At 48.9% G+C, this 25,442-nt stretch overlaps 1 protein-coding gene across 1 annotated transcript in view; it reads right to left on the bottom strand.

Annotated features, from left to right (window-relative positions):
• The window catches only part of ELK3 (ETS transcription factor ELK3), a 65,932-nt gene that overhangs the window by 9,463 nt on the left and 31,027 nt on the right, over positions 1 to 25,442 (bottom strand). Inside the window, exon 3 of the mRNA XM_032874277.1 lies at positions 8,116 to 8,895. Within this exon, the coding sequence (XP_032730168.1) occupies positions 8,116 to 8,895 (780 nt within the window). The remainder of the gene's footprint in view (positions 1 to 8,115; positions 8,896 to 25,442) is intronic.

Here is a 25,442-nt window from a genome sequence, read left to right as displayed (position 1 = left end):
ATACTCAGAATATAGTAGTCTTCTGTTTCCCATGTTTAATCTTTTGGAATATCTTTTATAACATATGCAAATAAATATTGTGAAATGACTTCATTCGCTCTTCTCCCCACCCCGACCCCTCTTCTCCCTGAAGATCCTGTGGCTGTAAAGAAAAAATTATTTGGTTGCTCTTTTAAGGAATGTTCCTATTAATGCTCACCCTGGGTAATCTCCAATACAGTGCGAGTTTTTAGAGCCTTTTTCCACAAGCTCCTGGAATCAAGGTGGGCTGGGCCTGAGGGCTAGACACTAAAGAAAGAAGCCACAGCAAAACGCATGCTTCCTCTTCCTTCACCAAAAAGTACTTTAGCAAATGGGCTCTTTTGAATGGCAAACAGGGAGTTCCTGATCCCACCAGCTTCAGGGAAGGAGATGCCCTAGGACCTGAGGCAAAGGGCATTGATGTTCAAGGGGAAAGACCATCTAAGCAGGATCTTGTTTTCAACCTCAACTCAGTTCTTCTTCCACATAATACAGTCTCCTACAAAGCCTGCACATTCAAGCTAAACCTGGTGAGCTGGCATTACCCAGACATCCCCCACCTTTGTGCCCTGGTTCATGGCCCTCTGCCTGGACCATGCCCTCAGACCTCTTCCTCTTTCCTACCCCTGCCTCCCTCTGCCCATGAAAACTCGACCTCCTCAAAGGAGACTTTTCTGCTTTTCCCTCCATCAGGTGAAAGTTCTCTTTTTCCTGAATCTTTGTAACACTTTATAACCCCTTTTTCCCTTAACAATTTCTGTGTCATATTATGGTAATTTGCATTTCTTCTTATACTTCTTTCTGTAGCCTTTAAGGTAGCATGCTTATCTTTATTCCTGTAGTACCCGGTTTCTAAATACTTGATAAGCCAAAGCGATCTGTAGCTCTAGGTACATCCTCTCACATGTGACCTGTTGGACATGTCCAATGGAATGCCCATGTTCAAACCAAACACCTCACATTCTTTCCAAGTCTAGTGTTTCTTAGGACTCCTCCATTTCTATCAATAACCAGCCATTTATCCACTCAAGAAATACAGAGTGCATGATAATGTATCAGGTGCCAGAGATACAATGATAAAACAAGACATGATCCATGGACTTACAGCCCTGTCTACAATCCAGCATCCTCGTCACTGAGATGCAAAATGATCTCCCACTTGCTACAACCTCTTGGGGACGACCTGTGGATCCTTCTTTGAACTGACTCTGATTTTTGCCCCCCATTTCCATTCCTGCTGCATTCAAGGCCCTATAAGCTTAGAGATGGCATTCAGTAAATGCCTCCTAAACCAGCCCCTGTACCTCTTGTCCCTCTTTCTATCTATTCTGAGCACCACCACCAAATCAGTCACCCTAAGATGCTTTTTGAAATTCTTCCAGTTTCAGGGGGAAAAAATGCCTTAGCCACAATTCTATGTTCCCCCATAACCTAGTTTCACAGGCTCCTTAATTTCTCTAGATGAACCCTCCTACTTGGCTTGATGTGTCCTGAACACAAAGAATTCCAACCCACTAGTTCTTCACTCATTCCAGAACTTCCCTGACTACGTAACCCACACTTCCCCACACTAGACCCATTCCATGGGTGATCTCATCCATTTCCATGATTTTAAGCACCTCTTACATGTTGGTGACTCCCTAACATCTCCAGGCCCAAACTCCTCAGCTCCAGCTGTAGCTGGATGTTTGCTCCTTTATGTCCTACAGGCTTCTCAGCCCAAAATGAACTTGTAACCAACCTTTCACCATGAGCTGATTCTTCCTCCCATGCTCCTCATAGTCAATTCCTGGCTCTACCCTACAACCTTCACACCTGATTAGTCACCAAATCCTATGGACAATTCCTTATGTCTCTCTCAGATCTGTCTCCTGTGGCCCCATCCCAAGGTAACAGCCTTAGATCTAGATCCTCCTTGTCTTTCATCTGGAATATTATCATGGTATCCTAACTGGGTCCAGCCTCACCCCACCCCAATCTACGTCATCAGGATGACTTCTAGAACACAACTCTATGTCACTCGTGCCCCATTTCCCACTGCATCCTTCACCTTTGGAATTTATCCCTCCATCCCTTATTAAACTACTGTACTGCCCCTACACAGTAAGCTAGTTCACATCTTTATGGCTTGGCTCCTCACCTTACGTGCCAGATGACTGCTACCGATCCTTCAACACCGTGCTCAAGTGTAAACACGTCTCCCATGAAACCCTGTCAACATTCTTCCCCATCCTCAGCAGCATTAATACCTTCTTCCTTAGTATTTCTTTTGTACTGATTTGGGACATTATATTAAACCATTTAAGGCAAGTTATGAGCTATTTACAATCAGAGATTATCTAACTGACGTTCGTATCCCCAGCTCCAAGCGCAACATCTACACGCGATAGGTGCTCAGTTCCTATATGCTGAATTGAACTAAATGATCTTTCCCTCTTCTGTTCCTAATGGTGCTTCTCTGCACTGTGTATCTGACTCTTGCCATGTGCTGTTGTCGATCTGTATGCCTTGTCTTGGCTAGGTTAGAAGGTCTTAAAAATAGGCACTGTATGTACTTCTGGTATCCTTTCAGTGATCTGCAAATAATGCTTGATAATTATTTGCTGAAAGACTCTAAAAGGAATTATTGTATCTCTCAAGTTAAAACCCTAGCAAGCTGGTAATTTCCTATCAAAACAAGTCTAAAAGTTCCTCAGCCAGTTTTCAGAGACATCTGTCATTTCACATCACCCTAAGTTACATTGCCCCATATTCTTCACCTATTGGACAGCAAGCTATAAGCTCAGGAGAGCAGGAACTGTTTGTCTTGCTCGCCTTTGTACACTCCAATCACTAGCAAATGGTAGGTGTTTACCAGTTATCTCCCAACAAGAACTATTTGCAGATTATTTGATAATTTAAGGTACCAAGACTTTGGTAAGTCTTTCGGGCTTTAGAAAATAAAGGAGAGGAAATCAGGGTGTCCATTTAACATTATGTTGTACCAACAAACATCACAAATCTTAGTCTCTCATGGACACCAACAGAATCCATGACAGTGCCATTCTGGGGTTAAAAACAAATCCTCAACCAAATAAGGTAACTACTTCTGGAGACTCCTGGAGTTGCCCAAATTCAATAAAAACATCAATTTTGAAGACTTTAAAAAAGAAGTTCAATCACACATAAGTCTGCATAGCACTGACTCTGCTGATCTTAATGAAAGGGGGACCAGAACTCCTTAAGAGTCTAAAGTAGGTGTTGTCAGTGGTAGGAGGGGAAAAAGGAGTAGGAGCAGAGCTGGAGAGTAGGCCGTGGGACCATGATGGCAACAGATAGAGATGAGAGAGGTGCCAAGGTGGAAAGTGGGAGGGCTCTACCACAGTTCTTTTATCTTGGGCAATCAGAGCCTAGGGAAGGAAGAAACTTCATCTGGAACATCAGTCACGCAGAACTCTACCAGCAACATCGTTCACTGCAAAGAGCTTCTAAAAGGACAACCTCTCCCCTGTAGGGTCAGTATAGAGAAAGCTGGACGCTAAGCTGGAAAAGTTGAGAGAGTTGAAGAGAGTGGGATAAAGGGAAGAAACAAACTTTTATCCTCTTGTGATAATGGCCTAGGAGACAATAAGATGAGAGCCTATTCCCGGGCAGAGCTCCTCAGAGAACACATCCATTTTACTCCAAATTCCCACCTGATGATTTTGGCCCAAAGTTGTTACATCTACCAGTAAATGAAAGGAGGTTCTCGCATTCCGGTCCTCTGCCAGCTGTCTCTACTCAATTAGTGCCATTCAAGGCTGCCGCTAATAAAACAGCCTGGGGCATGCATGCTCAGACTCTGACGGTGAGTTCATGCCCCAATGCCCGAATAAATCCAAGTTCAGCATCTTAAACATCACACATGAAATTAACAGAGGCCTTGGCATGAATGAAGGGAAAAGCAATGCGCCAACCGCTAATTCTGAACTAACTACATTGCTAAGAGATGAGGAGGGAGACAATGAACTGAAGAGGCAAATGGAAGAAAGAGGGACAGAGGACACCAAGGTGCAGAAGATACAGAGAATTGGAAGTTCTAACTGGCACTCTTTAGGCTTCCATGGTGCCTGGCTAGGAATCATGAGGGTTTCGCATCCTGGCTCCTCCTTCATCTCAATGTCTATAGCTCATGCCATGAGAGATAACATCCTTGCTTTTCAACCAACAGTCCAATATGACCTCTGGCTGAGCTCCAACTACATCACTTCTCGGTACACAGCTGGCTTTTGTATTCTCTGCCCTCAGTTCCTCGCAGTCCATGCTTGACGAGAGTCTGGGTGATCATCATGTCTGTCTATATTTGTGATCTTGGATCCTTAAAAAATCAAGAGTAATCTCAGCTGCACTGTATAGATCCCAGCAAATGCACCATATGTATTTTCGATGGGAATGGAGATTATGGTTTTGGGCGAGTGGCAGAACGATGAACATTTTTTCATGTACACCATCGATGACATTTCAAATCTGAATTTGGGCCTATGCAAGGTGGGTGGTTTAATATGATCCTCGAAGGGAAAAGTAACCACATGACCCTGTTCACGCCAAGACCCTCTTAATCCTACCCTTCCTTCTGCCATATTTCTATCCGAAAATAACTGGGAATTATTCTCGGGATAAGATAAAATACAAACAGTTCTTGAGATAAACTATATCCCTGGGAACTTCATTTTCAGGGTATCAAGTTATTAGAGCACACCTTTCATTTCTTCTAAAGCCAACTGTTAAGAAAAGTTGACAGGACAGTCCCGCCGGTAGCAAAATGTTTACATGCAAACAGTGTCACATTGCACACAGCACACCCCACTGAGGAAAGTAATTTCTACAGCTGAAAATGCTAAGGTAGGAGGGAAACCAGTGAACTGTGAGAATGAGACATCACTGCTGCCTGTGGGAGAAAAGCCCCAAGTCTCCTTCAGGAGAGGAAACCCCCAGAATTGACCTGGAAGTAAAGGGAAGGCTTTCGCTCCTGCCCTCTGGGGGGATTGCAGGGAAATGGGCTCACTCTTTAGGATGAGATGGGCTGCTGGAGGTGACCTTGCCTCAGACTGTCCCCTGAGGATGAACCATGGCTCAAGGCTTAGTTTGTTTTTTTTGTTTTTGTTTTTGTTTTTTTAAGATTTTATTTATTTGACAGAGAGATCACAAGTAGGCAGAGAGGCAGGTGGGGCGGGGGCGTGTGGAGGTGAGGGTGGGGAGGGGGAGGGGGAAAGCAGGCTCCCTGCTGAGCAGAGAGCCAGATTCGAGGCTCGATCCCAGGACCCTAAGATCATGACCTGGCTGAAGGCAGAGACTTAACCCACTGAGCCACCCAGGCGCCCTCAAGGCTTAGTTTATGAGCCACTCAAAGCAGCTCCCGGGGGAGCGAATTCTCTGAGAATCCAAATCCTACATTGATTTCTAGGCCCACCTTAAAGAGCTGGAGGATTGTCAAGCCCACACAGGTGTGACTGTCCTGTCCGACCTCAGAGAAACCACTTGGGTGAATGAATATCCCACCCGAGTCCTGCCCTTTCTCTGCTCTCTCCCTCCCTGTGGCCACCCTTGGCTGCACTGGGTACAGAGCTGACACTGCTGGAAGGTGAGGGAATTCAAGTCCTGAGATTACACCATCTCCCAAAGCCAACCCTTAACTCCTCTGACTCCACTTAGCACTACACTACCTTGTAGCCACCCCAGCCCCTCGGCTTGGTCCAAAGGCACTCTCAGCCAGAGACCTTACATCTACTCTCCTGTCATGGCAACAGACCCCTGCCCTTGCCCTCTCTCTCCTCAGGAAGCGCTGGTCCCCTTTCTTAGACTCCCTGGCACCAGTTCACAAGCAAGGTCCTACCCTTGCAGCTTGGCTGAGGACCATTCACTCTCGTCTGCCCAAGGCGCAAGTCCTCTCTTAAAGCATCTGGCTTTCCAATGCTTTCCCCCCTCCTGTTTTAGGCTGTTCTAGTAGTTCCTGTCTCCCAGTCCTGAGTTGAGCATCCCCTTGTTCACATCCGCATTCTATCCCTGCCTCACGTCAAGGTACGCCCCTCCCCTTGCCCAGCCATACCTTCCTCAGTCCCACTGGGCAGAGCCACCCTAAATTCACTGTGTCCAGATCCAAAACCCCAGGGCCAGCCTGAGCAGCTTTCCTGAGACAACAGGACTGGCCATCTGTTCGGAGATAGTGATGCAGGCTCACAGAGAAAGCAGATACAGAAATCTGAATTGGCCTCGGTCTGGCTTGAGATCTTTGTAAACCTTACAGCTGTGAACACAAAAGAGGCCAGGGGAGGAGATACTCAGAGCGTGCCTACCCACCCCCCGCCCTCTTCTCAAGTTACTTCTCTGAACTACTTGAGGAACCGCTGTTTCTGAGCCACTCACTCCGCAGCCCCTAGTCCCTGGACAGTTTTGTTTGATCAGAAAATGCCTGATCAATAGCACATATGCTCATTCTGACCAGTAACTGAGCCCTGAGCCCTCCCCTCCATGGTGGCAGCTCAGTAGCACTAGCTCGCAAGCTGGGGCAGACACAAAATCCTTGGGACACAATCAGTTTGGGAGAAGCCATGGAGAGGAGAGTGGCCAAGAGCTGCTCTCAGCTATTTGGCAGACTCCACGGATGGTTACGCTCAGGGACAACTGGAGGTTTTCCCAGTGGGCACGCCAAGAGCATTTTATTAAGAGCATGGATTCTGGAGCAGGATAACCAGGTTCAAATTTGCTCCTCCCACCTGCTAGCTGTGTGACCTTGGATGAGCTACTTTACCTCAGTGCCTCATTTACCTCAGCTGGAAAAATGGGACAGAAGAGTATCTACTTCATGGGCCAGCCACGAAGAATGACTGGAGTGGTGCGTGCGAAGTGTCTGGACCAGCGACCAGCAAACGTGAATCACTGTGACACAGCTGCCCCTTCTGACGCCTACGGCAGGGACGGTGATGGCAACGAGTGCAGGGGCAGGTGAGGGAGCTCCCACCGGCCTCACGGTCCCAGGAGGATACCTGCCAGCCATAGCTCTCTCAGACCATGGCCGTTATCCCATCCAGTCCTCCCAATAATCCATTTCACAGATGTGGAAACAGCAGAGAGCAAGTGCCCACCGTCTCAGGGCTCCCCAGCGGTGTAGCCAGGAACCAAATCTGGTCTGTGACACCAAAGCCAATGTGCTTCACCTCTGCCACCAAAGTGTGTCCAATTTTCCAGAGGAAGCAGAAATAGACTTTACCAACCCCGGCTCTGCCTTTGCCCTGCGAACACCAGCCGGACAAGAAAGAGCATGTGCATATGATATTTAAAGGAAAAGGCTGCCTTCTCGTAGAGGAGTTAATGATGGGTTTTCTCAGAATAGCACTGCTTTTGCTGAAGATTCTTCCTCACTGCTTGGTGTGGCCCTGATGTTTGGGACAATGCAGATCCACCCAGTCGAACACAACAGCAGCATCACTTAACATCTATCTTCTCAGTAACAGAAAGCAAATGGCTACTTATCAGGTGCCCCCCCCCCCCCGAGAGGACCCCATCATAGAAATTTCATGAAGCTCAGAGGCGCCTGGACAGCTCAGTCTGCTAAGTGTCCAACTCTTGACTTCGGCTCAGGTCATGATCTCAGGGTTGTGAGATCGAGCCCCACGTCGGGCTCCGCACTGGGCGTGGAGCCTGGTTAAGATTCTCTCTCTCTCTGCTCCTCCACCCTCCTTTCTCTCCCTTAAAAAACAAAACAAAACAAAAAAAGATCTCATAAAGCCCAAATGCCTTCTGAAATGTCACTCGGTCTGCTCGACTTTCCCTAGGAAGATATTATTTGGATCTGCTTTGAAGGCCCGGGTGATGTCCCATAATATGATCACCTTCAGCCACTGAAAGCAAGAAACCAGGGAAGCATCCCACCGTAACCAATATCCCAAACCTCTTCTCTTGTGGACACCTTGGTCTGGGGATGGAGAAGTAACTGCCCTTTACACTCCCACCGTGACTTTGGTCTATGGGCCCTAAGATGATCTTTTAAAGGGCCGAAGGAAGCTGCCTTGGTTGCTTTCTTCCTTTCCACTCTGCCACCGAGTCTGATGCAGCCCCAGCATGGGGACGGGCTCTTACCTGTGCGGTGAAGAAGGCTGGGGTGAGGGATCCCGAGGGGAGAGCTGGGCTGTTGAGGGCGATGGAGCCGATGTCGGTGCCGGAGAGCACCAGCGGGGGCGCGGAGATTTCCAAGCCTTTGGGTTTTTTGGCCTTTGGGGGAAGAGATGGAGACCTGGTCTTGGAGCCCGATGACAGGTTCAAGGGCTCTAGGGAATCGGAGTCATGGCAGGCGGCCTCCAGGAAGAGGCTTCTGTGTTCAGAAGGGAGGGGCGAGCTGGGGGACAGGGATGGGGACCGAGACGAGGAGGGTGAAGCGGACGAAATGCTGGCGGCATTTGGCAACATTAAAGAGGAGACCTTGGCTGAGGCCGACGAGGCCAGGAAGGCCTCAGACGTGGAGGGCAGGGGCACCACGGGCCTGCTGGCGTGCTTGTCGCTTTTATTAGTCACAAACCTGATGACAGTCCTGACTTCTTCCACGGGAGGGCTGTCTTCCGGCTGCTCCTCCAGCTTCTCTGTCTTGATGGCCTTGAAGGATTCTGGTGGGTTCTGCAGGGAGTTAATGGTGAAGGACGAGTACAGGCCTGAGTGGATGTATTCGTTGCGGCTGGCGCTTTTGAGGGCCGACAAGCCGTGTCTGTGGGCCTCTCGGCCCTCGGCGGGGGCCTTGCACTCGCTGTCCTGCAGCAAAAGGCTCTCCCGGCTGATCTCCACCGCATGAGGGTCCATTTTCAGTATCTCCGGGAAAGACACAAACTTGTACACAAACTTCTGCCCAATCACCTTTTTGATGATGTTCTGTGAACACAAGAAGGGACAGTGAAAAGATCAGTGCACCAGAGAAACAGAGGAAGACGTTCGTTGGCAGAGGGAGTTTGGCTGGCAGCAGCATGACACATGCCTCCTGATGGACACGTCTTGGCTACGGTGCTGCGGAAAGGGGACTCGGGCTGGAGGCAGCAGAATTCGATCTGCTTTCCAGTTCTGTGGTTACGAACGGTGTGAGCTTTGGCACAGTGATGGCCGTTTTTAGTTTCCTCATCTGTGAAGTAAGAGTTATTCTATCTAATAACGCCCTAGCCGTCCCCATTTGCTAAGGACTTAGAATGTGGCCAGCAATGTCCGTGCACCATCTCATAAGCATCTGTACGGAAATCCTAAACAGAAGGTGTTATTACCCAAAAACTAAATGATTGGACTCCCATTTTAAAACTTAAGAAGATAAGCTTACAGCGCTTAAATAACCCACATGAGCCACATGGTAGGTAAGTGGTCGAAGCAGCGTTTCCTTCGCCATAACGCAGTATTGTCTTACCTACCTCTGGGTCTTGTGAGAATTCAATGAAATAATAATAGGAAGGCCTTCTGTAAGCTAGAACACATTATAGAAATGTAAGTTATTATCACCAGCCACCACAATGTTTTCTTAAGTCATGTAGCCATTTTTTTTCTTTTCAATTTTCTGCCAAGAAAGCCACTGGAGGAAAAAACAAATTGTCTACTTTGATATTTACATCCCTCCTACAGTATTTTAAGTCGCTAGTATCTACTTCTGGCTCTTTAGTTTATGGATCCAAGTCCTCAAACATTAGGATGTAAATGAAAACCAATAATCACGCCAGAAATATTCACACCCCTTTGGGAGAACAGATTTCATCGGAAAGGCTCTCTGCTGTTCTTGCGGTTTACTACATGGGAACATCAGCAAATATCTATCAAAGGTTTGTGGGGTGCAAGGTGTTCCATGGAGACCAAGATGGTCTCCCTCGAACACAAAGAGCTAGCAGCGCCATCCTGTGGGGAAAAGACCCAGAAATGTTTCCTTGCAAACTGCTCCTCCTAAAACTTGGGTATTGAGTGAAGGTGTTAAAAAAAAAAAAAATCATTTGGGGGAGAACTACTTTAGAAGCAGTAACTCCTATTGAGCACCTACTATATACTGGATTTGTGCACAAGCTCTCTGATCCGTTCTCAAACCTCATCCTTCTGGAGGGTGGAAGGTGTCATCTTATGACACAAGCTCAGACATGGGGAGTAATCCATCCAAAAAACCACCATGATCTTCTCATTCTGGAGCCTGAGCTTTCATTTCCACAAAAATTTCGGTGGGGAGAGTCAAGGAACCCCTTAGTAGAGGTGAAATTTTCGAAATGGAGATGGCGTGGACAGGTAACATTGTATTACTTTTAGGTGGTCACAAGTCTAGTGAACATGATCACCACAGAGTGTAATTTTTTTTTCCTTGTGATGAGTACTTTTAGGATCTCCTCTCTCAGCAACTTTCAAATATGCCATAGAGACAAAATTTAATTAAATTTGATGTTCCTTTTGTGATCATCGTTTGGTATATAAACGTAAGTATATTATGTTTTTGCCTTCCCTCTTGTTACATTAAAGCATGCTGTTTTGCAGTTTTCTTCCTTAAACAGATCATCAAATCCCAGGAGTGAATTTATCCAGCCATCCGGAGGGGAGGGCATATTTACTATGCCACTGGGATTTCTGAGCAGGAATCCCTCAGGGCAGGCAGCGAAGGGAGGGACACACAATGTCCCCATTCAGCACCGGAAATCCCAGTAACGCAAATCTTGGCGAACCTCCGCTCAGCACCAGCCCACAGGAGGCTCCCATCCCCTGAGCACGTTAGATGTTAGATTCAAGGCGTAACAGTTCCACTGCCTGGCAGCCTGGTGCTGGGTACTGCAAATTTAACCACCTGAATGCCATTTACCCCATCTGACCTCAACTGCACACTCAACACTAGCAAAGCTGAACACCATTTACATATCTTCCAAGAAATTTGGGAAACTTGGAAGTTCCACCTGAGCCTCGCTGGCGGTGTCTTGGTGGGCTCCCCACCAGGCATGGGTACACAACATGCCTAGGTGAAGTCCACTCCCGGCAGGATAGGGTTAAATAAGGGTGTCACCCTTGCCACCTGACCCAGACAGGGTTCTCAGTAAGAAGAAAAAACACTTGCCTGGAGTTCTGCTGCTACGTTCTGTTGCTACGATTCTAAGATATTTCTGGTTTTCGTTAATATTTTTCTCCCTAGGTGAAAACTTTATGTTGTCCTCAGCCAGTTCCAACATCCATCTAAACTGACTGAGTCATTAAAGCCCAAATAATTACACAGAAAAAATGAGAAACTGTATGGTCTGAATCATTTCTTCAGGCATGTTCTTGTAAAAAAAAAAAAAAAAAAAAAAAATTTAAACCTTTAATTTTAACCTTTAATTTTATTATGGGTATTCAGAACATAACATCTGAGCAGGGATTATATGCATAAGCAAACCAAGGAGTCATTTGGGGCTGTGATTAAAAATAACAAAAAGGCCTCTCCTCCTGAAAATGGTTGGGAACTAAAAGGTAGTCTCAAAGAGCAGGGCTTTGATGTATTAAAAAGAACAAAGAAGGAGCATCTGGTGGGGGGGAGGGTGGACTCAGTCGGTAGACCTGCCGGCTCTTGATTTCAGCTTATGAAATCAAGGTCATGATCTTAGAGTCCTGGGACTGAGCCCTGCACTGGGCTCTGTGCTCAGTACAGAGTCTCCTTCTCCCTCTCCCTCTGCTCCTCCCCCCCCACCCATCTTTCTCTCTCTCAAATAAATAAAATCTTTAAAAAAAAATAAGGAACAATTCACATGACTATCGACTGACAAATGGATAAACAAAATGTATATTCACACTACAGAACATTATCCAGCCATAAAAAGGAAATTAGTACAGACACATGCACCATGAATGCATTATGTGAAAGAAAGGCCGCATATGTGATGATTCTATTTCTATCAAACGTCTAGAATAGACAAACCTAAAGAGACAAAAGAGTCATTTCCTAAGATTTGGGGGTGACATGGAAGAATTTAGGGGCCACACTAAAAAGTATGGGTTTGGGAGGGATAGTGAAAATGTCCTAAGGTTTACTGTGGTTTTGGATGCACAACTCTGTAGATATACTCAAACCACTGAACTGTATGCTTTCAAGGGGTCCACTGGATGGTATGCGAATCATACATCACGGAAGCGGTTTCTTTTTTTTTAAAAGAACATGAAGAATCTTTTTCCCCCAGCTTTACTGAGATGGAACTGACATACAACATTGTGAAGTTTAAGATGTACAATATGAAGATCTGATGCACGTATATCATTGCAAAATGCTTACCACAATTAGGTTAGTTAACACATCCACCACTCACGTAATTACCATTTTGTTGTGGTGGTGATAGCATTTAACTCTCCTCTCTTGGCAACTTATAAGTAGGTAATACAGTATTGTTAACTGCAGTCACCATCCATACCTTAGATCTCCATAACTTACTCATTTTGTGGCTGGAAGTTTGTACCTTCGACCAACAACTACTCATTTCCCCACCCCTCAGCCCCCGGTGACCACTGCCGATAACCACTCTACTCTCTGTTTCTAGTTCTGCTTTTTTAGATTCCACGCATCAGTGAGATAATTCAGTATTTGTCTTTCTCTTATTCCATTTAGCATAATGCTCTCGAGGTCCATCCAACATTTACCTTTAAATGGAAGATTGTGGGAATCTTCTATGGCTGGATGGTGATGGCGATAACCCTACTCTGAAGATAAAAAAGGAGCCTCCTCAAAGGACACTGAATTCAGGCATCGCAAGAGGGGCCCCGTAGCAGCTGCTGCTTCTGGGGTTGGGGGAGCTACCAGGATACCACTGGAGCTTTTGAGGAAAAGGTTACAGTGGCAGGGATGGAGCTGACCAGAAGGAGGAAGAAACCTTTGGAAAGAATCAGCGTGGGCCTTGCTGGTCTATTCCAGCAGGAAAGATAGAGTAGATCTGGCTACTGGACAATCTGGGCATGAAGGGGTGTGGAGGGTGCTAGAAGGAGGTTCAGGCCACTGTAGCCCCTGCTGTTTGAGAGCCCAACCCTGTACAGGGGATATCTGCTCACAGGAGGGGAGCCAGGAAGGAAAGCCTCCCACCAGGATGTCCACAGCCTGAGCCCTAGGTAGTAGGTAGACTCAGAGGAGGCATATGCCACAGGCAGACCCTGGGAGCTTGGGGTGGCATGCACGTTTGAAGATATCTCTACGGTCTCTGAAGAGTTTGTCCCGCAAGAAAAAGTAAAACCTGTTTAATCTTATTTGACTTTATGACAATGCTTTCAATAAGCAAATGTTAAATGTGTTGAGACTTGACTTGTGTACCAGTGTTGTAATTTTTCAAGTTTAAAGTGTCCCCAAAGGCCATGTCCTATATCTGATTTTTCCCAGTAAATGAGGCAAAGCAATTATAAGACCTTCAGCAAACATCTAGCCATCTAAAATGGAGAGGTGAGGTGGGTGGCTCAGTGGGTTAAAGCCTCTGCCTTCAGCTCAGGTCATGATCCCAGGGTCCTGGAATCGAGCCCTGCTTTGGGCTCTCTGCTCAGCAGGGAACCTGCTTCCTCCTCCCTCTCTCTGCCTGCCTCTCTGCCTACTTGTGATCTGTCAAATAAATAAATAAAATCTTTAAAAAAAATTAGTAAAAAATAAAATGGAGAGGTGAATCATTCCGCCTAAACAAACAAGCTGGCTGTTAGAGGGCGGTCAGGGTATGCTGCTCTCAGGATTTCAGAGGGTCTTCAAACGGAAATCTCAAGGTTCTCAGTATGAAAAACCTGAGATCAGATGCTTATGTAAGGAAAGTGCTAGTCACCCAGTAAACCCCCCAAAACAAATGGATAAAGCAGGCCAAATTTTGCTTTTCTGACATTTCCTTGGGAATCTATAAGACCCTCCCCTTCCCCTCCCCCAATCCCAAGAACATTTAAGAGTACGTTAAGCAACTACAGAATACTAAATAAAAAGTCCGGTCAAAACAAAACCAAAAAGAGAGAGAAAGAGAAAGAGAAGAGAAGAAATGAAAAAAAAAAAAAAAAAAGAGTGTGCCCCACGAGGAGTCTGTTGAGAAAACTCACAGCATAGAGGACTAATAGATAGTACTTGCTGAGCACCTATTACCTATCAGGCCAGGTACAAAGAACTTGGCCACCGTTAACTCATTTAATCCTCTGAGAGACTGGAGCTATTAGGATCCCCATCTTAGAGATGGGCAAAATGAGGCTCAGAGAGTATAAATTACCTATGTTCACAAGCTAATACACAGGCAGTCTGATTCCAGAGCCCTTGGCCACAATGGAAGGGGATACAAGACTTGGGCTGAGCCTGCCCAGGACACAAGAGTGCTTGGGGACAGGCTCTTATTATGAAAAGTGATGTGAATATTTACAGAAAGTTGGTTTTCTCACCCCTTCCTCCCAGACCCACAAGTATGTGTTGCCTACAGTTGCCTGGTAACCTGACAAATGCTGTCTGTGTCCAGCTGAGCAGAGCGACTTCTCCAGCATGGTTTTAGACCAACAGTTGCACACATCTACTTCCCTTTACACATGTGGGACCAGCCTCCCTGTACATCATTTCCTATTCAGTGTGTTTCCACAACCAGGCTGGATTCCTGACCCTACATGCCGTGTGTGGTCACAGGCAGCAAGGATGACCAACTTCAGGAGGGGAAACACAACATCCACCCCACACACCCTCCGTGGAAGTTCCAGGTGACAGCAGAAGCTGCTTCCACCACGGCCACGTCCAAGTTGGTGTCTTGAGATGGCAGGAGCCTCAAGGGCAAGCAGCCTGTTGCGGGCAGGACCAAGGCGGCCATCTTGGGCAGAGCAGCCCTTCCTGATTCACCAGCCACCTCTGGCAACGGAGGGACCAGTGAGAGTCTCCCTTAGTTATTTCCTGCTAACTGGATGGAAAACATAGAGAATAAGTCAGTTTTCTATTTCCCTCCCTTCCCTGTTGCCCTGACAGGTTCCAGGCATACTGGTAAAAATAGAGGTGCCTGAAGTGTGTTTAAATATGTAAACAGACACTCAACTCTGCCTTCTCCTCACATTGAAGAGAAAGAAGGGGCCTGTGTAAATAATGCTATATAGTGGATAAATTAGAAATGGGTCTACTCTATTATGATCGTGAAAAAAAAATTATATGTAGTGCTAGATAATGAAGAGATGCTTGAGGAATTCAATTTACCTTCTTAATTTTGATGTTTTGAAGGATAATATTAAATTAACTACATGTTTGTTAAGTGAATGACTCACTGTAAAGAGAACTGACCCAGGCAGGAAACTGGAGGCTTTACCCCATGAGAGAGAGAATTTTCTGTGGCTGATCCCCAGGCTGGTTCAAGCTCCACATGAATGTGTCCCATATGTATAAGTGTATGTGCTTTCTTGTTGGCATTTTCAGACTGAAAACTCCCAGACATATGGTAAGGGCCATAAGCAAAACCTTACAACCCCATACCTCCTGTGAGAGCTGAATAAACTTGGATTGCACATATCCATATCCATGGCAAATACAAGCAGTCTGTGTCGGCTCTGCCCTCGCACCCCAATTTTGATCTAAGGTCACGTACCAGACTTGCCAGTGCTCAGACTTCTCACCACAGCTGTCACTTCTCCCTGGGCTGCTCGTGGCCCCAGGAGGAGCCAGACTAGTTATGGGATCCCCATCAGCATGGCTACCATACCCTTGCCTCCCCACCATGGGAGGGCTTCTGGGAACCTCAGGACACCTCCCCTCTGATTCTGCAACTCTCCTATCTTGTTCTCAAAACGGAGAGATGTCGGCGGCTCCTGAATACAGCAGGAAAGGTGGTGTAGGACATTCTTCCCAACAGCCTGATCTCTTCCTAATCTCATAGCAGCAGGGGCTGCAGAGGAGAGAGTCCTAGATCCTTCCATAAATACCCACTTGGCTCTGTCACAAAGGCTGCCAATGGGATTATAAGGAGTGGTTCTAGAGAGGCAACTGCCTCTTACCAGCCATGTGCCTCAGTTTCCCCATCTATAAAATGGGGACTGATCTACCATCTGCCTCATGGGATTGAATGAGATAATCCATATAAAGCTTATAGCAGAACACCTGCTACAGACACACGTGATAACCCCAATATATAGCAGCTCTCAGTATTGGTATTTTTGTCTTCCCATGTAAGCAAAAACAAAACATAAAATCCACTCCCTATCCACTCCAGTGGCAAACAAATAGTAAAAATTAAACCTCCTAGAAGGCTGTGCATATCCCCCTCTGTCCACAGTCCTGGGTACCATGCTGGGGTGTATGGCAGACAGAATTATATCTGGTTTATATATCTCAACCAACAGGGGGAAACATGATGTTTTATTTAGTTGGGTTCAGACAAAAAATAGACAGAAGGCTTACCATATACCATGCCTAGCGTGGCCAGACTTTGACATGCACTGTGAAGGAAACCTCACACATAACAATTAATTCAGGGGTCGGGGGTGGTGGGGAGAGGGCCAGCCCTGGGGACAGCAGATGTGAAATGCAAGGGTCCCGCTCCAACGGCCATAGCAGCTTTAGCAGAAAGGCAGCACGTCCAGCCCGGTGAGCGGTAAGGACACTAAGCAGACACCCCTCTGAGCTCCGCTGCTCTCCGCTGCTTAGAGCAGGAAACATACTGCCCAGGCAGGAGGGAGCAGCCCAGCTCTGCAGGGTCTGCCGTGGCTGCGCCTCAGCGGGAGGGCCATGTGGGCTGCTGGCCCTGAGCGCCCATACGCAGGATCTCGGGGCAGGGGAAGAGAGATGGATTGATTCTGACAATGTGCATCTCACCACAGTAGAGATCCTACGTGAAAGGAACCTGTGGCCAGAAAGGGCCCGGGAAAGAAGCAAACACTGATGAGCGCTGACCACGGACCAAACTCACACAGCCACCTGGCAAGATGGGTGCTGGGATCCCATTTTAAAGATGAAGAAGTCAAGGCTGTTGATGGGAAGGGAGGTGAGACCCAATTTCCTATCCCACAATGGTGGGTTAGATTAACAGGAGGGCTTAGAGTGGAAAACCACGGAGCTGTTTTAGAGGACAAAACAGTGTTAACATTCCCCCATGTCTTTCAATGCACATTAGCTGAAAAAAGCACTCATAGATGTGTCCATTATCTTAATGAAACAACTATATATACAGAATACAAGAAGAAAAAATAAACCTCAAAAGATGTAAAAGTGTAGTATTTCTTTTTTGCTCCTCTGCTTTTTCACATTTAATAGCATGCATTCAATGTGTATCAATTCAAAATAAGCTCCCCCCGCCCCCTCAAGAAAGCAGCAGGCTCGGAAAAGCTTACTAGCCCAAGACCCTGCAGCTTGTCGCTGATGGAGCCGAAGCTTAAACCAATTCTAAGGAGTGCCGAGACGGGAGCCTTTTTTATCCCACGGCCGCACCCTCTCCCAGAAAGCAGCTGCCGTTGGCTCAGAGGCTGCTGTTCAAGTCAGTATTCCAGAGTAATCGTGGGGTAACCACAGCGTGTCTGGGAAACCAGCTTGGTGCCAGGGAAGCAAGGTGGGTGCTCGGGAATGGTCGTTTCCAGCTCCTCGTGAGGAAGACCCGCTTTCCCTAAAGTCTGTTCCTCTGCTGGAAACAGAAGCGCTTCTCCACTCCCAGGGGGCACGGTGCCACGCTGCTGGAGACCCTGTGTGAGGCCCCAGGAGCCTGGCGGTTCCACTTCAGCAGACGGGACATCAAAAGCCCACCCTGAAGTGGGTGACATTCAGGAGACAAGGCTGATGGGAAAACAAGAGGCAGCTGGCCTCCACATCACAGCCTGACTGTAGGAGTGCTCGGAGGGGAGCCCAGACAGCACGGAGAGCGCCGGCCAGCCTCTCTGAGCCTTGATAGGCCAGACGCTAAATAGAACCAGCACGGGGTGAACCGACCTGGGTCCGAATCCCAGTTTGTCTACTTCCTCTGACTTTGGGAAAGGTACTGAACTTCTAGAAGCCTCTGTTTGCTCATCTCTAAGAGCAGAACAATACTGCACAGCATCTTTTTTTCTAAAAAATCAATATATGTCAGTGCCCCACTCATACAGGTCCTCCAAACATGACCTCTCACCTAGTACAATTCCACTTAGCAAGCAATGATCTAACTGTACAGCAACCCCACGATACCACACTGTCCTTTCACTGTAGTCGGCCTTCAAATAATCTAAGTTCCTTTTTTTAAAAAGATTTTATTTTTAAGGGCGCCTGGGTGCCTCAGTCATTAAGCATCTGCCTTTGGCTTGCTTGGGTCATGATCCCAGGGTCCTGGGATCAAGCCCCACATGGGCTCCCTGCTCAGTGGGAAGCCTGCTTCTCCTTCTCCCACTCCCCCTGCTTGTGTTCCCTCTCTCGCTGTGTCTCTCTTTGTCAAATAAATAATCTTGGGGGAAAAAATAATTCTATTCTATTTTTAAGTAATCTCTACACCCAATGTGGGGCTTGAACTTACAACCCTGAGACCGAGACTTGCATGTTCCACAAGCCGAGCCAGCCAGGTTCCCCTCAAATTGCCTAAATTCCTTATATGGGTACCTCGTTGTATAGTTTCCTGAAGGCTTATGCCTTACGTCAGGCAATCCCTACAACACTTTGATAACCCATTTTACAGATGAGGGGCCCAGGGCACCAGGCTTAGTTCTCCAACGAGTAAGTAGCAGAGATGAGTCTCGAGGCCACCGGTTCCCAGCAAACACCCTGGCTTCAGCTCCTCGTTTTGGGTTCCCGTCCAGACCACTGGCTGACTCACCCTTCCTGGACACAAAACCTGACTGTCCTCTCTCCAAAGTTAGAACAAGTCCTCACTGTAGGAGTCATGCTCCAAGCTCCTCCTCTATAACAAGCAAGCATTCTTTCGACAGCGTTTCAGACACTTTCATACGGAAGGCTCCTTGCTAAGCTCTGAGGAACAGAAGAGGAAGTGAATCAGGGTCCCTCCTGGAAGCATCTGACCGTTGGGGCCATACTGAGCTCTGCCACGGACCTGTTTCGGGCAGGCTCACCTCTCACCTGCCATCCTGAGGAGCAGCCCTGAGAGGACACCAACCCAGCAACCCGAGCTGCCTCTCCCTGGGCCCGTCTTTCCCGTCAGCATTGAATTGTACGGTACCCACCTCCCCGCCCCCACAAATGCATTCCCACCCTAAATGACTGTTTAGAAACGGCATCTTTGCCCATGTCACCAGAGAAGGATGTTGGGACAGAATCATCAGGGAGTTAGGGTCAACACTAAAGTCAACACCTAGTGCCCTTACGATAAGGGGAAAGGCTCCGGGAGACACCCAGGGAGGAAGGCACAGAAGGAGGAGAGGGACAGATGCAGAGACTAAGCCATGAGCCACAGCCGAGGGACGGTGAGGACTGCCAGGGCCACTGGAAGCTGGCAAAGGCCAGGACGCATTCTCCCCAAGAGCCCTTGAAGGGCGCATGCACTACCTAGTGGACACCTTGATTTTGAACTTCAGGCCTCCAGAACTTTGAGAGAATACATTTCGGTTGTCTTGAGCCACCAAGTTGTGATCCTTTGTTACAGCAGCCCTAGGAAACATATTGTCCCCCCAAGACTCTGTCCAGCAGGGCAGGGGGCACAGCCTTTCCCAAGGGCATGGCCTGCCTGTGGGCAGCTGCACTACCGTACGCAACACACTGAGACAGTTGGAGCCTGAGCTGTTCTCTGTCTGAAGCTTAAGCCTGGAGTGTGCACACCAGCTCATATGCACACGTGCACACACGCACACACCCACAGCCCACTTTCAGCTTCTAAGAATAACGTGCCGCCAGTAAAGAGGTCCAACTTGGTCTCAGAATTGGCTGACTCGTGGGAGAGGTTCCGTTGTGGTTTGGGTTGAGATTTCTTTCTTCCCTGGTACTGCTAGACAGCAGCGTGAACCGTCTCTCCAAATTCGGCCAGCCTGACATGGGAGGGCTGCTCAGCCTTGCTGCCCGAGCCCCGTGCTCGCCCGAAGGCCTGCAAACAAGAGAAGCCTGGCAGGATGCCCAACCTCGGACTGCACATGAGGAGCATTTTTCTGCCCTCTCTGGGCTCGTGGCTGCTTCTCCTGGACTGAGACTGCTGTCTCCCTGCTGGCTCACTTTCAGCACTCAAGGGTATTTTTATTAAAGTCCTCTGGAGTGTTCACAAAACAAAATGTAAAACTGGTCCCCCAGCATGTGCTTGGCTGGGCAGGGAGCTGCCACCTCCAGCGGGAGGGGCTGGGAGCCACAGGTGGTCTGGGAGCATGTTCTCACCCTGGCTTGGCCACTGACGCTCCTGAACATCCACCTGCCCGCTCGGGTCCTCGCTTGCTAAAGGACGGGCAGGCAGGCAGGCTTCTCAGCCCCTGTGCGGTGCCAACACCCCGAGATGACAGATTTCTTTCTGTGCTACAGGCAAGCCTGCTTGCTTGTTTCAAGCTCATCCTGCATTCATTTTGCACCACTGCATGCCAGATGCTGCTGCACAGAACTGGACTTGGTAAGGAAAACCAGCACACGATTGGCAAGACAGGCACAAGGACGGTGGAAGAGAGTGAAGGCAATGCCAAGTGCAGACATCAAGTGGAGGAGAAGCAGGGAGGGTGTGGGGAGGAGCTGGAGTGGACCAGGCAGAAAAGGCCAAGGGAGAGCCTGGGGAAGGAAGAAGTCTGAGTAGAGGCCAAGAGAGGGTGGCAGGACGGGGTGGTACAGGAGAGGCAGTCTTTTAGGGGCCAGATGGTGAGGGGGTCTGGAGTCTTTCCAGGAGGCTGCAGGATGCTGGGCAGGCACACGGGCAGAGGGGGCCCGGGCCTGGATCTGGCTTTCTTTAGGAAGTGTCATTTGGACATCTAGGAAGTGGGTGGGGGGAGGGTCCTGGGGCCGCCAAGCCTCCTGCTTTCAGCTGGCTCAGAACGCTGCCAGCCATTTCCCCACTGTCATTTTGAACAAACAGGGGTTGGTCTCCCCTCTCTGCCTGCCCTTGGGTGATAATCAGGAATAGGAATGGGGTGTTCAAGTCTGGGCCCAAGGCTCTATAGCTGTGTGATCTTCTGGCTTCATGATGCTGAGCATGGACCTTGGGCTCAAGCGTCGTAGACCGACAGCTCTGCCACCTACCAGGTTTCATCTTGGATCTATCACTTAACCTCTCTGAAACTCAGCATCCTACCTCTAAAATGGGCCCATTACCAACTGTGACGACAGGCATTTCACATATTAGAAGAGGAGTCCATAAATGTAAAAATATCTAGCACAGTGCTGGCTTAACACAAATCCTCCATACAAGTGCGCTTCCTCTCCGTATGTCACAAACTGGGGGTAGGAGCTGAGGTAAACTGTTGTCAGAGCACAGGCAGGAGGTGTGGGGGGGGGCAGAGGAGCAGCTGGGCCGGTGGGTGGGTGGTGGGCGGTATGATGTGAATGTTAGGGGTTCTGTCAGTTTGTCTACACAACCACTGAATTCTCCTGCAGCTAGAAGCTGTCCAGAAGCAGGAACACTCATGCCGGCAGACCAGTGTGGGCTTGGGCAACAGCCTGACGTAAGTGGATTTGGCTAGGCGGCTGAAGCATTGGCAGCCGAATGCCAAGCCCAGCAGCCCCATCAGCACAGTGTTGAAGGTACTCCCAAGACTCCGGGTGTTTCTTAGCAACTGCCCTATTTGGGGGAACATGGAGTGCCACCATGAAGCTAGCTTGGAAGCATGTGCAAAACAGCTCCCCCAACCACCACACAGTTCCCCCCCACCCCCCCCCCCCCCCCGCCCACCGCCCTGGCCCCCCCGGACCGGCCGCTCCTTCCCAGAGCAGTGTGACCAGACTAGAAAACCTTCCTGAGGCCATCAGCTACCCAACCCCCCTCCCTCACTGGGCAGCTTCCTGGACCAAAAGCTTCCAGAAAGGTCCTGGTTATCCCCTCAGCCCCCAAGCAAAAGTGTAGTTGCCATCTGTTGTACTTCAAACCATCTAAGCAGCTGACATGACAGGAAGGGGACAAAAAAGACACCTAACAAAAACACCAGACCCCTAACACTCAGAGGCAGAGCCGGGCCCGGGGGGGGGGGCGGGGGGGTCGGGAGCAGCTTTGATGTACAAAACACTCCTGAACAGAGCCTAGGAGAGATGGGTCTTCTGTGGAATTTCACCACCAACAGAAGCCTTCCAGAAAGTTCCAGATGCAAATGCTTGCTGGACTTTTGTTCTTTCTCCACTCTGACAGACAGTAGTACATCATTTTATCTTCATAAAATTTATTTTGGGGAATTAGAGAACTCTGCCAGGGCCAGGCTTCTTGGCACAGGCAGGCGATCTCAGATATGTATTATTAACACGAACATTTTCCTGTCGTGATTGCACACCCAATTTAAAATAAATTATCCAATTAAGTTGAGAAGGTGACGCGTTCTACTTCCAGGAATACGCTGCCAGAGACACTGTCTTGACTGTTCTCCCCTGAACCTCTTCCAATTAAGCAGAGACCGTTCGGGACACTGTGAGGATAAGCTGGGATGTTGCTGTGGAGACCGGAGGGTTTTTCATCATATCGCCGTTGCAATCTCCTGATGAGAAGGGAGCTGGCAGAGCTCTCAGCCTCCCCCTGGGAGGAATGCTCACCGCCAACAACAACAAGGACAAAAGCTCCGTTGGAGGGAAAAAGGACGAGGGATTGCGTCAGCTTCCAGGTCTCCTGCAGCCAGCTCCGAGAGTCTGCGGCTGGAGCTTCCTCGGGGAAGTCAGCTGCCCCGCGTGCAAGCCAGCCGCGCAGCCCCATCGGAGGGCAGATCCTGGGAGGGGCACGCACGCCCTGACCTGAAGGGGCCACAGGGCCAGCTTGGGGCCAACTCAGCCCCAAGAAGTCGGTATGTGCTAACCTGGCCAAAAAGATTGGGGCTTGCGGGGACAGGGTGAAGCGGGACACCATCAATGCCAAGAAGAGCATGGGGAGATAAAGAGGCTTCTTTCTAAAATGCAAATCTGCCCACAGCACTCTTCCGCTTCCAGCCGTAGCCATGAAGTTCCAACTGTACCACATAATGCGCTGCACACTCCGTGCCCCACTCACTCTTCCCACCCCATGTCCCCCTTGTCCCCTGGAGAACCCTGGGACTCCCCTGGGAAGCCAAAAGTCAAACTCCCGGTCTCATGCACATGTTGTTCCCTTCGTCAGTGCATCTCTCCCCAACACGGTCCAGCCTGATAAGCCCAATCTCATTGCTCCGGGCCTGGGCAGGTGTCCTGACCTCCGGGGTCCTTCCCTCTGCCTTTACATCCCGCAGCTGCCCTGGAAGTTGCTGGCGTCTTGGCCAGGCTAGCACTGCTATAACTGCCCGCGCAGGTCTGTCTCCCCAGCCACCGCACAGCCAGCAGAGGGCGGCAGCTGTGTTTTTAAAGGTAGGGTTGGACCTGGGAAGAAAAAAAGCACAGGTGAAAGAAAGAGGGAAAGAATATCTTCTCGAGAGGGATGGAGAGCTAAAAACCTCCCAGAAGCTACCGAAGACGGGGGATCCCAGCAGCACGTCATGCCCCTCAAGCTTGGGCCCATGGGTGTGGGCAGTTGGAGGGGCCACTCACAGGCACGCTCTGGGCTTTGACCTCGCTCTCCTCTCCACTCCACCGTGAGAGGTTTAAGAACCAGGTCTGAGTTGTTAACGAGTGAAAGAGTCATTAATCTCATTCACAAAGCCAATCTCTGAAAGAGATTGCAGAGGTTGTAGAAGGACCTCTAGAAGACTCCATTTCACTCTAAGAGAGATAAAAAATCAAACCATACCCCCCCCCAAATTCCAACCATCAGAACTACAACGAACAAAGCCACATCCCAGGACACAGAGTGAGACTATGGGAAATGGGTGGGTTGGGGAAGGTGGTCTTGAACTGAGCAGGTAAGAACTAGCTGTTTTTTGGGCTCATGCACTTGGATGCAGCCTCCTCCCTCCACCTGCACATTTCCAAGCTGACCAGACGCCTTCAGTCCACGCCTGAGGAACACAACGGGCTGCGTCCTAACCTGGGCATCACTCCTTCCTTGGAATTCTACCTGAGTTTGACCAGCAGCCTCTTCAAAAGCTGTAAGTGGGGGCAGTAGGTCCTTGTCAGTGCTTAGCTGCAAACCCCTGACCTCCCAGCCTTCCCTAATGGTGTGTGTGATGGGCAATCCCCAGATATGCAGACGGAGGAAGGAACACCAGAGGTCTCCTATCACAGCCACGGCTAAGCCAGGATGGGCTCCAAGTCCCCTATTAGAGTCGTTCGCTCCTCTAGCGCAGAAGGGGACTCTTTCATCTTTCTGTCCACCCTGGGGACCCAGCCCAGGGCTGGGCATGTGACAGGCCCTCCATGACACGCCTATCATAGACTCTAGCTTCACACCTGCTGTTGAGTCTAGCTGCTGTCCCGGTCACACAGTTTTCCTTCAGAATGTGTGGCATTGATCATAATTTTGAAAATCTGAATGAAAGTCCAGTAGTGTCTGAAATATACGTAAAACATAGATGAAACATATGACAAACGACGTATGTCTCCCAAACAGAGATGCTGAATCCTACCACCCCCTCCCTGCTCCCCGTACCTGTGAATGGGATCTTTAGAAATAGGGTTCTGCAGACCTAACTGAGCTAAGAGGAGGTCATGAGAGTGGTCCTCATGCAGTACGACGGGTGTCCTTAGAAGAGGGAAATTTGGAGAGAAACACACAGGAATAACATCATGTGACAAGCCAGGCAGAAACTGGAGTGATGTGGGTGCTGGCCGAGGGACACAAGGACCCATGGCCCCCACCAGAGGCTAGGAATAGGCAAGGAAGGATCCACCTGGAGTCTCGGAGGGAGCACGGCCCTCCTGACACTGACCTTGGACTTCTGGCCTCCACATCTGAGACAATACATTTCTGTGGTTCTAAGCCACACACTTTGTGGTTACAACCATCCAGGACACTAATCCAGTTTTGTGCGATATTAACAGGCAACTGTCACACAGTGCCGGGAGTTTCATAAGCCCAGATAACAGAGGGGACGAGCGCTGGGGGTGTGTACTTAGCAGATGCCTGACACTGTGCTGAGTACCTTGCACATGAGCTCACACCACCCGCTGAGGGAAGGTGCTGCTACGAAGCTCCTTTACCCATGGGGAAATGGACACTCTGAGGCGGGGTGTCCGCTCCAGCCCAGAGAGTGCTGAATGCAAAGCTCCTGCGGGCTGCTCCAACTGGGGCTGCTCAGAGAAGGGTGCTCCTCAGAGATGCAAGGAAGCATCATTGAAATAGTAAAGCATCTTAGTCACTGAATTTCAGAAGGGCCTCCATATACAAAGATAGGCAGTTGGGTAAAGAAACTGTGGTCACCCATCTTCAGTCACCCAGAATCTGACCTCATCCGACCTCTAGGTGTGCTCATGTAGGAAGGTGGTACACAGGTCCAAACTTTCTTCTTTGCAGTTGTCTGAATTTTTCAAATTAGCAATGAGGATCATTTCTCTGGCTAACACTTGGTAGCACCTACTGTAT

This window comes from Lontra canadensis, unplaced genomic scaffold (assembly GCF_010015895.1).
Source record: "Lontra canadensis isolate GAN:19392208 unplaced genomic scaffold, GSC_riverotter_1.0 scaffold52, whole genome shotgun sequence".
NCBI classification, from domain to species: Eukaryota; Metazoa; Chordata; class Mammalia; order Carnivora; family Mustelidae; genus Lontra; species Lontra canadensis.
Note: the sequence above shows the minus strand (reverse complement) of the source record. Positions and strands in the feature narration are given on the sequence as shown.